Here is a 14,060-nt window from a genome sequence, read left to right as displayed (position 1 = left end):
AACCAGGTGATTGGAGTGAAACTGTTCCAGTTTCGCATGCATCCTTGTATTTTGAAAGGTGTGCCTTATCAGCCAAGAAGGGGGAGTAGGGCTCTGCGAGCAACTGTATCTCACAACTCTTTTGCATCTCTTGCATTTGCAAGGATTGAGACACAAGAGCTTGGGAGAGCATTTTGAGACAGGCTGTACTTTGGATCTGGATGAGAAAATCTATGCAGGATCCAGCACAGTCTGTTTGCATCCAGTGCACAATATTTTTGTTGTTGGAGCTTTCATAACATAAACTGTTGTCTGATTCTGCTAAATCTGCACATACCATTGATTGTTCACTTACACACAGATACCCAAATCATGTTTATAAATTTAACAGGTGTTGTGACCTGCACGGTCAGTGTATGTCTGATTTACCTCTTCAGTACCATGATCCCTTTTCCAAGGAGAGGAACTCAACATGCTGCATTATCACATGCACTCCTTAATGTGGAATTCTTTATGGAGGGAGTTACTGCTAAATGAAAGAGTATCAAGTCAGGGTGTAATGGGAAGAAGCCAGCTGGTGGGAGACCAGGATGGGAGCCCAGTCAGATTGGGATGGAGCTAGTTACATGTGTTACCCTTTTTGTGTCTATGTGGGGAAATGTAGAAGTTTAAAGAGGGGAAAATGGCCCAGGCTAGTAAGGGTCTTTGGAGCTGCACACAGGAGACCTGGGTGGCTGAATGAATGAGCTGTGGTGAGAATCCCTGACATCAACGTGAATTTTTTGTGATCAATGATTATTGTCTGGAACAAGAGTGCTTTGTGGAAACTAGACCGCAGAGAAAAAGAATATATGGAGACTTAAAAGTACTTGGCTGTCATTTCTTTAAAAAACTGAGCAATATAAACGCTGCTTAACTCTGTCCAGACTTGATGTGGAACTGATTTATATGGTCATATAGGCTCAGCTGCGTTATAAATGATGTGGGTAGTGGGTTTATTGCATTAATTCAAATGTTAGATGGTGATAATTATCTGGCTTTTTTTCCCTTTACAGATGGCTTTGTTATTGCAATGTCCCTCAGTTCTGTGACAGTCTACCTCGGTATGAAACCACACAGGTTTTCGGTAGGACATTGCTTCGCTCTGTTTTTACTGTAATGAGACGGCAACTGCTGGAGCAGGCCAGGCAAGAAAAAGACAAGCTTCCTCAAGAGAAACGAACACTAATCCTCACCCATTTTCCCAAGTAAGGGGTCACAACGTGCCTGCATTCAGGGTTAACTAGTAGTATGCCACTTTGGCATGGAAATGGAAAAATTACCTGTAGCTTAAAAGAATTTCTCCTTTTATTCAGCAACAAGTAGATCCTACAGCTCTCTTTTCTGACATAGCTTGAACTAATGTATTGTATATACACAACCACTTGTTTTGCTTTGTCCTAGGGCTTTGCTTTATAAAAAGCTTTATTCATCTTACTTGCTTCCCGTTAAAATAGTGTATCACTTCAAAAATATCTTTATTTTGTCAGGGTGGCTTGGCTCTCTAACCCGTATTTTAAAAGTCTGTCCCTTCAAACAACACAGAACCTACAAGAGAGCTGGTGGCACTTTTGGTATGCAAGCCACCGCCTGGGGCTAGGGTTGGGTTAGTGCTCAGGGGAATGAAAAACAAGAGCTTTCCAAAGTTGGGTAGAGCCAGGATTTGTCCCTCCTACTATTATTAATAGTGCCCTTTACCACTCTGAAGAATTTAAACTCTCTCTGGGGTAGACTGTTATGGATACAGGAATGTTTGTGTATATCTGGGAATAGGATCATGATCTGGCCTTGAAAGAGGTATAAAAAAAGGATTTAACACCATGTTGATACGAGGAGCAGGTGTGGGGGGGAAGGAGGTGTGCATATGCCCCCTGATTCCCCTGCTTTTTACAGCCTCAATAAGTAATTTGAAAAGCATTATTATTCACTGAAGTTCCTTTTAATATTCTGCTGGGGAAAAAAAAAAGACAGACAAGCACTGTTTGCTGATGATCTGTGGGAAATATGAAAAATCTTTAAATCTTTTATGGGCTGTGCTTGTCTGAAGCATTTGTCTCTCTGCTGGTGTTACACAGGGTGAACCCTGCAGAGGAGCTGCGGCTCAGAGCACGGACGGTGCCTGGCATCAGTGCAGGGCTCCCGGCTGCTCCAGCTGCTCCTTCCTGGGCAAAGGCAGCACCCACAGGTTATGTCTGTAGGTACCTAGCAAACAGTTGCACGGGGTCTGAACACAGAGCCTCTGTGCTGCCTGTAGATGTAGCTAGGTAGCCTTGGCTGAAATTTAATTTGTGCTTCTGCTCCATCACAGGTGGGCAAGTAGCCGTCACAAATGTTATAGCTGTTATCAGCTGTGTAGATAGCAGCAAACACTACACAGTGCTGTGCTTAGCTATAAATGCCCTATATATAAAATACAGGAGTAGGACTTGATCCTGAAAATCCTTATCCTGTGCAAGAAAGTCTTACTCAACGGTCCTGTTGGTTTCAGCTGACTGGTTTCTATACATACAGATGACTCCAGAGGGTAAAAATGTGCTGTGTCAACTTCTGGTCTGAAAACAGCTTTTGTGCAACATAGGATAAGCAGCTATCTTGCTTCTAAGAGGGAATTGATGTATTACCCCTGTGAAGGCAGGCGTGCTGGATAGTCTGATTTGTGGAATTTCTTTCATATCTGATACTAGCAAGAGAGGTTTAAAATCATGCTGTTTCTGTAAGTGTACCAAAGTAAGATTAAAAATGTTGTTAGGCAAGCACAAACATGCAGTTCAGTGTTACAGTAGGACACTTCAAGGAATGAAAATATCTTCCTAAGTGTGTTGTTAATAATTAACACTGGGATTTTGTAAATCTGTAAGAGGCAGAAAGCAAGTGCATCTGCAAAACACTGGTTGATCAAAATAGACATATTTTTTTCATTTGTCATTGTATAACATGAGTACCTTGGCATCTGTCAACTCAGCTTTCTTACTAGTGCAGAGGTTTGTTCTGTAAAAGTAGTTTGTAACTGTTTCTGCATTTTCAAATAAGATACTGCTTATAATCAGAGATAAAATTTCATAGGTAAACCCACTCTACTGTGTTTTGTTTTTTTTAAAGGAAATTGCCAACAGCATTTTCCTACTGAATCAGTAAATATTTTCAAATTAAAACAAGTTGCAAATGCTTAATCTGAAAAATAACCTGTTTTGAGCGATCCTATTAAGTTAAAATTTCATCTGGTTTTGTGCCTAGGTTTCTGTCGATGCTGGAAGAAGAAGTGTACAGCCAGAATTCTCCCATTTGGGATCAGGATTTCATGTTGTCTAGTTCCCGAACTGGCCAGCTGGGAATCCAGACAGGTAATTTGCATTTAGTGATGGGTTAGAGAGTACCTGAACTTAGAGATGAACCTGTGCGAGTCAGGAATTCTAAGGAATGAGACATAGAAATGCGGCTTTATACATAGCAGCCTGTACTGAAATCGGTCTGCCTCGAGTAGGGTGTCAGGTGTCTGACTCTCTGGTGCTTCCTCATATAAAGATCCCATTTTGGTGATGAAATCCGTCTAATTGGAGGTACCAATGGAGCAGGCTGAGGCAAATCGTCTGAGTGCTCAAGCCACTTGAGTGCACCCATTGTGGGCAGAGAGAATGGTCAGTGGGTAAATGGGTCACCTGCTGGACAGTGGTCCCCTCGCATGTAAACCCATGCCTGTCCTCCATCTCCTTAGCAGCAGGGATGTAGGGACCTAGCATAGGAAAGCAAGAACCTTCTACATCAGATGTTCCATTGCCTTTACACATGCCTTTGATTTTGTTGGCTTTTTTTAGCTTTTCCTTGCTTTGTTTCTTATTGATGTGCCTCATCAGCTATGCTGCAGCTTTATTCACTTCTCCTCAGTTAGGGTACTGATCTAAGTCATCCCTAAAATTGCACGGAGACACTGATGATTTTCTTCCAGTTTCCCCTTCTCCTCCTCCTTCCTGTTCAAAACTATTTAAAATCCATTTATGCAGCTCAGGGGTTGACTTCAATTTTCAGCTATTTAATTCAGTATTTTTTAACAAATCCGTATTTGAAGCAATTGTGATTATCAGTTGACAAAACCATCGTGTCAGCCCTTTATCTGGTAATGATTTTCCTAGAGTAGCAGAGAAATTCCACTGTGACAGATACATACTTTTTTTGTGAGGCATTCCTGGTCTGCACCGTGAGCTGGTGAGTTACACCTTTGGCACAAGTTCATTGCAACTCTAAAGTTGTGTTGCTCTCAGTGTTCATTCTATCATGTACATTTCTGCAGTACTTCATTTTAATGTCTACCTCTTCAGCACTGGGTTCTTGGTATGAATGTGGTACAAAAGAGCTGTTGCTGGTGATTACACCGGGATAAAGGCATGCAAAGAGAAAGACTGCAGGTGTCCAGACTACAAGCTTTCACCTCAACTCCCTGCTCACCTGCCAAAAGTCTTCACACAAATGAAAACTGGATGATTTGGGATGAATGTTGGTGGGTTTTTTTTAATATTCGAGAGGGAGATGTTAGTCTGTGGCCTTTTAGAATAATAGTTTCATGCTCTTGGCTGGTGCAACAGCTTCTCCCTTTATTGCATTTGATTTGTCCAACCAGCCTTTGAACACTGTTAAAGTGGATGGCTGAAGCTGAGTGATGAGATTTTGCTTTTCAATAGACCCCCAAAAAAGCCTTTTCATGAAGCTAAACACCAGCAGGCTTGGCAGGTATGTGAAGGAAGTTTGTTTTCTTAGCTTGTGCTCAGCACTGCAGAATAATAAAGCCTGCTATTTGCAGCCTCTGTCATCCAGCAGTAATACAGTGCCTCGTTAGGTAGAAGTTTAGAAAAATATGTTGAGATAAAGCTTTCATGCCTCTGCTTGTGAACTGGTGGCACTGCTCTGTTGCTCGTTAGCTGGTACTTGTCAGGTGGTGGGTGTGAAGTTGGGTCCATCATTGTGACAGTCCTTCAGGGTTCTGTGTCCTGATATTTTTGTTTCTCTTTTATGCCTTTGCAGTTATCAGTCCTCCTCCTGTGGCAAGATCTGTTTCATACAGTGCAAGTCCTTCGTCTCTGGAGCAACCCAACAGTGGGAGTATGAGTCCTGCTTGCAAAATTTCTTCTGCCCTTGACCCAAACCTAGGTAACAGAGAGGGAGGCTTGCTTTTCACCTTCTGTTAATGTTATCAGTAGTTGTGGTGTACGGTGACCATTGCCTTCACTCTGCAGTAGTGAACTTGATGTGTTTTTGCTAAATGACATGCATGCTTATACTTTTCCCTACTATGGTGATGTTTAACTAGCATAAATGGCAACTGTATTTGAAAAAAAAATATTGTTTGAATTAAGTTAAAAAGTGGAAAGGTCTGCTGGTGTCAGAGGGTGTTGCAAAATACTTTACTTGGAGCACATGTATTATGAGCCATGAAAAAATGTTTCATTTAAATGAAGACAGAGTACAAGAAGCCATTGCATATTTTTTTAAAAATCTTTTAAGGTGCTGAACTTGCATACAGTTGAGCAATAAAGAAAAGCACAAACACACCAACCAGGTTTAAATTTAAAACCTGAATAAGGTCAGGTTAAAAAAAAAAAAAAAAAGTTTTTTGGGAAAAGTAGTTGTCAAATGCATAAATTCTCAAAAATAAATCCTTTCCCAAACACCTCAGGATTAATGAGCCTGTCAAGAAAATTTGTAGGTCAGACACATGATCGTGAGCTTATGTAAAGTGAGTCCTCAAGAAAGAAGAAAAAGCTAAATGAATTCTTAGCCTCAGTGTTCACTACAGAGGAACTTAAGGCAGCTCCTAAACTTCAGCTTTCTTTGAGGGACAGGTTGGGAAATGGTCTTAAAAGTGGGAATGAGTAGAAGATACTTTTTTTTAATTACAGATCAACAAAATGAGTAGTAAGTAGTCACTAAATAAATTATCTTTTTTGAGAGTTTGAAAAGAAATATGGAATTGATGAACTAATCATTTTGTGCAGCTGAGCCATCATTGGGATTGCCCTTGGCACTACAGAATTGAAACACCACAGATGCAGAACCAGTTTTTAAAGGGGTTCTAAGAGAATTAATGAAATTGTAAGTCTCCTATTTCAGGCAGTTAGAAGAAACAATAATAAACTGATTAAGAATGGAATGACTAAATGCGTGAGTAATATCATGCATGGAAATTCAATGTACTTTTTTATCTGTGAAGGGCTTAGCGAGCATTTGGAAAGGGTTTTGTGTACCTGGATTTACAGAAAGGGGAAGGACTCCAATGTGAGTCCTTCCCATGGGCTGCAGTTCTTCATGAACTGTTCCAGCATGGGTCCCTTCCACAGGGTGCAGTCGTTCAGGAACAGACTACTCCAGTGTGGGTCCCCCAAAGGTCCACAAGTCCTACCAGAAAACCTGCTCTATCATGGGCTTCATATGGGTCACCATATTCCTTCGGACACCCACCTGCTCCAGTGTGGGCTCCTCCATGGGCTGCAGGTGGGTACCTGCTCCACCATGGAGCTCCATGGGCTGCAGGGGCACAGCCTGCCTCACCGTGGTCTTCACCAGGGGCTGCAGGGGAATCTCTGCTCCAGTGCCTGGAGCACCTCCTGTCCTCCTTCTGTACTGACCTGGGTGTCTGCAGGGTTGTTGTACATATTCTCACTCCTCCCTTCTGCTTGCGCAGAGGTTTTGGTTTTTTGTTTTGTTTTGGTTTTTTTTTTACCTTCTTAATGTTATATCCCAGAGGTGCTACCACCATCACTGTTGGGCTCAGCCTTGGCCAGTGGCAGGTCCATCTTGGAGCTGGCTGGCACTGGCTCCGCTGGACACAGGGGAAGCTTCGGGCATCTTCTCACAGAAGCTACCCCTGTAGCCCCCCTTCTACCAAAACCTTGCCACGCAAACCCAATACAATGGATTTTTCTAAGTCAAATATGTATGACATCTGACTGTATGTGCTGCTTAGCTTACAAAAAGGGTGAAACAATTCTATAATGGGTACTTAATTCCAGTGAATCTGAAATGGGATTTCATGTTACCTAGAAGTATTCGCTATAATTTTTGTATTGAGCACTGACCTTCCAAGAAAGCAGCACGGAGGTTCACTGCAGAAAATGTTGAATCAAAAAGGAAAAGCGAATAGTTTCACTATGAATTTGCAAACGCATAGGAGAAAGAGAAGTATATTCATCCTGCTTCATGCTAATATCCCAGTGCAAAGACAGAATTACAGCAGTGATAAATAAATGAATTCTAAACAATACTTCTCTTTCTCCTTTTCTATAGGGAATTAAAAAAACCACCCAAAACTTGACATACAAACTAGAGAATATAGCATAAGTCCTAGACTTCATAATGTAAGTCTGTAACAATTTCATTGTTTCTAATTTGTCCTGTTTTTTTTTTATAGGGGAAAAGAGAAAAAATAATGAACCCTATTCTCTGGAGGATTCCAAAAGACCAAGGATTGTAGGAGATATTCCTATTGAGTTAATCAATGAAGTAATGTCAACAATTACAGATCCTGCAGCAATGCTTGGGCCAGAGGTAAGAAATATATAGACCTGGTGTTGCAATGGTCTGTTTGTAAATGGTGTGATTTTAGTAAATATTCCACATGGACAGAGTATTGTAAGCTACGAGTCCACAAAACTTGCTATGCTGTCAATAAGAAAAATAGAGACGTTTGAAGAGTATGATTAGGTGAGAAAAAAATGCTGATGAAATGCATCATTAACGTGAATAGTTCTGATTTTTTTTTTTACGCATTGTGTACTGTTTGCAAAGAGAATTGGAAACTAGTGATAGTAAAAAAAGTGGATTCCAGGTTATTTTGCAAGGTACTTCTGTTACACAACAGTTCCAGAGTATTATTAGTCATAGATGTAGTTCTTAAGGTAAATGGGGTTCAAATATTGCAGCAGAATGAAAGATCCAAAGTTAAAACCTCTGTTAGTGCAGAAGGGCTGATCTATACAGTTATTTGCTCCATCTTCCACAGTTGCTCTTTTTTTCTGCTGGAAGAGAAAAACAAACAGAATTGCAGAATTATGCCATGTACAGAATTGCACAGTTTTGTTTTTTTTTTTGCTTTTTCTTTTTTGGCTGGCTTTTCGTCCTTCTGTTTCCTTCGCCAGGCTGTGTTTTGCCAGCAGCTCTTGTTTGCCAAGGTTTAGCTAGAGACTGCTGAAGATTTGGAACCCCACCTACATTTCTTACTCAAACTATATACTGTGACTGATGGCTCTGCGTATTACAAATGCTGTGCCAGTCTGGCTGTTGGGGCTGGCAGTGACTAGAAACACAGCAGCCAAACTTTGCTCTAAAAAGTAAACAGTATGTGCATGCAGAGATGTTTTGGCATTGTAAAGTGATCTGGAAAAAAAAGTTAAATAAATCGTCTGTATTGAAAAAATTAATCTCCTTTCAAATATATGGATGCATTCCTAGATACATAACAGCAAAATCAGTAGGCATTAAAATGTTCTTTTTAGGCTTATATAATAGTGGCATAGATAGTGGAAAACACTACTAAAATGAAAAAAAATACAGCTTTGCCTGTACCACCATTAAAATACGTGATTTGCAGTATGTGTAGGCAAATCCACTGCTTTTGTCCAAGCTGGCTGGACTAAAGAAAATATGAAGACTTAGGGGCATAGGCTTCAACTGGATGAGTGTGTCCCTCGAGAGTTTGAAACTTCTTGAGTCATAGCCATCGCTGTTGTTACCGAATCTTTCTGAAAAGAAGTTTGAATAAGCCTTTGTATGCTATAGTATAGACTTCCATCCAGCTTATTTGATGGTGTCACTTCTGCTAAAAAAGTTAATCATTGGTAGCTCTATTTTTTTAAAAAAGATGGCTTGGAAAAAAGAAGGGTGTGTGCTTAAGGCTGTTCCATCAGAGGATGTGAAATCTCGAAAACGTGACTTTGTTCCTCTTTTGTGTGGTGCAGACCAACTTCCTCTCGGCGCACTCGGCCCGGGACGAGGCGGCGAGGCTGGAGGAGCGCAGGGGGGTGATCGAGTTCCACGTAGTTGGCAACTCGCTGAACCAGAAGCCCAACAAGAAGATCATGATGTGGCTGGTTGGTTTGCAGAATGTGTTCTCCCATCAGCTGCCTCGAATGCCCAAGGAGTACATCACACGCTTGGTCTTTGATCCGTGAGTACTGCTGGAGAGGGGTTTAGGGGGTGAGACGAAGAGGGTGGTGCTGGTTGCCAGAGCAATGTAGGAAGGGACCAGCAGAGGTGGCGTGGAGGACAGCTCTGCCTGTGCTAACCTTTCCCCATCTTTTCAGGCTCCCATTAACTCCTGGGTAATCTAATTGGATTCTACCCAAATACTATCTCGGTGGCTGTATTAATGACAAGTGACTTCTTGTTGTGGGACTGTGGTGGGTTGACCCTGGCTGGACACCAAGTGCCCACCAAAGCCACTCTACCATTCCCCCCCCCTCAGCTGGACGGAGGAGAGAAAATACAGCGAAAGGCTCATGGGTTAAGATATAAGGGCAGGGAGAGATCGCTCACCGAGTACCGTCATGGGCCAAACTGACTTGACTTGGGGAAATGATTTTATTACCAATCAAACCAGAGTAGGACAATGAGAAAATAAAAAATAAATCTTAAAACACCTTTCCCCTACTCCTGCTGTATTCCTGGACTCAACTTCACTCCCCAGTTTCTCTCCCTCCTACCCTTGAGCAATGCAGGGGGCTGGGGTCAGTCCATCACAGGCTGTCCCTGCCGCTCCTTCCCCCTCAGGGGGAGGGTCCCCACACCCTGCCCTGCTCCAGTCTGCGGTCCCCCCCTTCCCCCGCAGACCCCTTCTTGAGGTGCTACCACCATCACTGATGGGCTCAGCCTTGGCCAGCAGTGGGTCCGTCTTGGAGCTGGGTGGCATTGGCTTTGTTGGACATAGGGGAAGCTTCTGGCATCCTCTCACAGAAGCCACTCCCGTAGCCCCCCTGCTACCAAAACCTTGCCACACAAACCTGATACAGGGACGTGGGCCTGTGGGGAAGGCTTCTACCTATCTTATATTTTTTAATGTTAGAACTGAAAGTCAGAAAGTAATTATGACGCTTATTAGTGGTTTCCAGGCCCATACTAACTTGCAGGCTGCTCCATCGTCTGTGGAGATCTTGCACCAAATGGCAGCAGAGACTGAAGTTTTTTGATGAGAACTTGTGTGATTTATGAAGAACAGTGTTCAGCTTTGGACCTTTCACTACAAGAAAGACTTTGAGGTGCTGGAGCGCATCCAGAGAAGGGCAGTGAAGCTGGTGAAGGGTCCAGAGAACAAGTCTTATGAAGAGCAGCTGAGGGAACTGGGGTTGTTTAGCCTGAAGAAAAGGAGGCTCAGGGGGGACCTTATTGCTCTCTACAACTACCTGAAAGGAGGTTGTAGGCAGGTGGGGGTCACTTTCTTCTCCTGAGTAACAAGAGATAGGACAAGAGGAGATGGCCTCAAGTTGTGCCAGGGTGGGGCTTAGCTTGGATATTAGGAAAAATTTCTTCACCAAAAGGTGTGCCAAGGATTGGAACAGGCTGCCCAGGGAAGTGGTTGAGTCTCCATCCCTGGAGGTATTTGAAAGGCATGTAGATGTGGCACTTCAGGATGTGGTTTCATGGCAGACTTGGCAATGCTAGGTTAATGGTTGGACTTCATGGTCTTAAAGGTCTTTTCAACCTAAACAATTCTATGTTTGTATAAACAGCAATGTTTAAGTCAGCATGGGAGAAATCACTCCTCATCCACCCAAGCACGTTGCTTTTCTCTTGATCAGTGCAAGCTTCTTGGCTTGCTTTGGGTGCAGCTTTACACTGCAAGCACTTGAAAAGAGACACACTGGTTGTAGCAGCATCCACAGTTTGCATGTGGTCCTCCACCTAGCCCAGTGTCCTGACTGAATTGTGCCTCAGCTGCTCAAGCATGAAGGGAGGTTCTCCTCAGCAGTGTCCACTTTTCCAGCATTGCGTTTCTCACAGGGTCTGCTTCCTTTCAACAGTGTGTTCTCCCAAAATTTCTGCCTCTGAACAATCTGTCCCCGATAACAACCTAGGACAGGGGTCCTCAAACTATGGCCCGCGGGCTGGATACGGCCCCCCAGGGTCCTCAATCCGGCCCCAGGTATTTACAGACCCCCCCGCCCACCCCTGCCAGGGGTTGGGGGGGAAACCAAGCAGCCGCAGATGGCTGCCTGCCACTGCATCCGCGCACCGGCCCCCTGGTTAAAAAGTTTGGGGACCCCTGGGCTAGGGTTTTACTGCACTGACTGCAGCATTTCGCAGTGGAGGGGGCAGGCTCGTTGCTTTGTGCCAACAGAGACCTTGAGGAGCTCAGACTGAGCTGATCGCAGCCAACTGCAGCCTGGTTGTGGCAGAACCTGTCTCCACCACCAGCGATATCAGTGCCTGTCTTTGTGCCCAGTGTTATATTATAGCTGCAGCGGTTAGGAAAACATTTCTGGAACCATTCCCTCTGCGTTCAGGCTCGCTGGCATTCCCTCAGCCATATTCTCTTGGTGCCAGCAAACACTGCTGCTGCTGGGGCTGTGCCAGCCCCGAAGCACAAGCAGCCCAGTGCTGGGGGCTGTTGGACGGGGGCTCGGTCTGTGGGCACAAGAGACTGATCCTGGGGCCTTCCCCTGGGTTGTTCAGGGAGGAACAGCACTTGTCTGGTGAGGGCCAGCACCAGCCCACTCTCTTTTACCTCTCCTGTGTGGGGGTAAGAGGTGCTCAGCTGGGAGAGAGAGCCAGCGCCGGGATCCTGTCTGAGTTTAGGAGCCGGAGCAGCATTATGGTCTCAAGCAGGGGCTACTGGCTGAGAAAGCCACCTTCCCTCGTAACCAAATAGCAAAGCAAATTTCTGAAGCAGTGGTGCTGAGTCATGGCTTTCCCCCGTACTTCCTACTGGGAAAGACTCTTCTAGCAGGTTGAGAGGAACTGCTGGTAGTTAAGTGCTCTTCAGTATAGATATGTGTCTGGAGAGCAGTCTGTGCTTGAGGAGGAGGTACGGATATTGCAACAGCTGGGAAATGCCCTCCTCTGTGTGCCTGAGGCAAACATTGACCCGAAGGGAGCGAAGCACATCGCCTGGGCAGCTCAGGGTACCCCAGCGTCTGCTGTGAGTCTCCAGGGACACACACACTGGAGACCCGTGCTAAACAGTGGGTACCCCCAAACCTGCATCAAATGTGAGATACTGGAGTCTGACAGTTCTCTTCCCAAATCTCTTTTTTTTCCCAGTTATTACCTTACTTACTATCGCCTTTAATGTTCTTATTTCCAAAACGCCCATCCTTACTGAATCTTGTTACTTAAACAATTCAGACATGAGTAAACAAAATTAAAAGCTCAAACTACTGCATTTGTGCTGTCATTCCACAAACAAAAAGCACTAAAATATATTCTTCTTTTTCTTGTACTTATAAAATGTATAAAATCTCCTTCAATGGTAGCACATAAAACATAACTACTCTTCAGACCACTGTTTATGGCGAGGGCTCACTTTTCGCACTAACCTTTACCCCAAAAACGATGTCTTCTGTAAATTTACTGTATTTATATGATACCATGTATTGAATAATCTAGAAAATGGGTGCAGTGTCAATCTTTCCAGACCTTGAGGGTTACACTAAAATTTTAGTCCTTGACACAGGAGTTCAGGTTGCACCTTGTTACGGTTTCCTGGCAGTCAGTGTAAGAGCAACAGAAATAGATACTTATTCTGGTCTTGATTCCACTAAGAGAGGGTCATTAGAAATAACAAATATCATTTCTTGCATCATCAGCTGCATTTGAAACTGGTAGCTTAGCTATAGAGAGTGCATGCAAGGAAACAGGAATCCGTTAGAGAGGACTTACTGTCCTGTAACTCCATTAATCTCTAATGTAGTCAGGGTAAAATCATCCTGAGAACTGTGCAATGGCATAACTGTCAGCAATAGACTCAATGAAAGCAATACAACTCTTTATTTATTGGGCATTACCCTAGTATCTAGGAGTACTTGGCGAGGCCAGGACCTTGCTGCGTGCATGATTAATTTTACGGTAAATTCAAAGCATGGTGTTAGAATAGCAACTCTTCTATAGATATAAGCAGCTAACTTAACAGAGGCATATACAATTGCATTAGCATTGTGGAAAAAAGCGAGTCAAGTTTCTGAAAAAAGGTAGGTAACGGCATTTGATGTACTATGTGCTTGAATTAAAGTGACTGTTGTTTTTGTCTACTCAGGAAACACAAGACCCTTGCGTTAATAAAAGATGGTCGTGTTATTGGTGGTATCTGCTTCCGCATGTTCCCCTCCCAAGGATTTACGGAGATTGTTTTCTGTGCTGTGACTTCCAATGAGCAAGTCAAGGTAAAAATAATGCTCAACTAGAGTTTATTAAATGTACTTGAGTCCCATTTTCTACAGCACATGCTCCTAATTTTGTTAGCCACATTGAATATATTGCGGAGTTGCCAAACAAAAATAGAGTTTGAAAGATACAGTGATTCAGAATATAATACACAAAACCTAAACAAATGTGCAGATTTAGAATTGTCAGCGTAATAGTAGGATTACTTGTAGTTAAAGAAATAAAATATTTCTCAATACAACAACAGGGGCCAGTAGTCTCCCATTCTTGGACTGTTCACTCCTCTGTCTCCAGCAGTTGCGCCTCTGTGTAGTGTAACACCTCGTGGTTAGACTTGAAACAAGTATTGCTTGTGTGTGACTGTAATTTGTGTTCAATCACTTCGTCATGATTACATGACTACAATCAAATATCTATCTATAAATTAGATATAGTTTTGCATCTCAAAATAAGCGCGTGGTCTATTCTATACACTCTATTTTTGAGTTAATTTTACAAAATGTTCTCCGAGTGTTGAGAATTAGCAGCTGTGTTGAAAAAATATAGATCACTACGAATACAGGAGATCCCTTCTGCTTTCCCTGGGACTACAGGTAGATCTAACTGTGACTTTGGGGATTTTGCCTATAGATGGTGCTGTAGCTTCATGTTTTTCAGTTGAAACTGCAAGAGCCGAGGGGTGG

General features: G+C 43.2%; 1 protein-coding gene across 1 annotated transcript in view; it reads left to right on the top strand.

The window, feature by feature from the left end:
- The window catches only part of KAT2B (lysine acetyltransferase 2B), a 44,843-nt gene that overhangs the window by 17,285 nt on the left and 13,498 nt on the right, over positions 1 to 14,060 (top strand). Inside the window, 6 exon segments of the mRNA XM_040591420.1 lie at positions 1,035 to 1,226; positions 3,253 to 3,359; positions 5,032 to 5,157; positions 7,415 to 7,551; positions 8,961 to 9,169; positions 13,250 to 13,376. Coding sequence (XP_040447354.1) covers positions 1,035 to 1,226; positions 3,253 to 3,359; positions 5,032 to 5,157; positions 7,415 to 7,551; positions 8,961 to 9,169; positions 13,250 to 13,376 — 898 coding nt within the window.

This window comes from Falco naumanni, chromosome 4 (assembly GCF_017639655.2).
Source record: "Falco naumanni isolate bFalNau1 chromosome 4, bFalNau1.pat, whole genome shotgun sequence".
Lineage (NCBI taxonomy): Eukaryota > Metazoa > Chordata > Aves > Falconiformes > Falconidae > Falco > Falco naumanni.
This window is presented reverse-complemented; position numbering and strand designations above follow the sequence as displayed.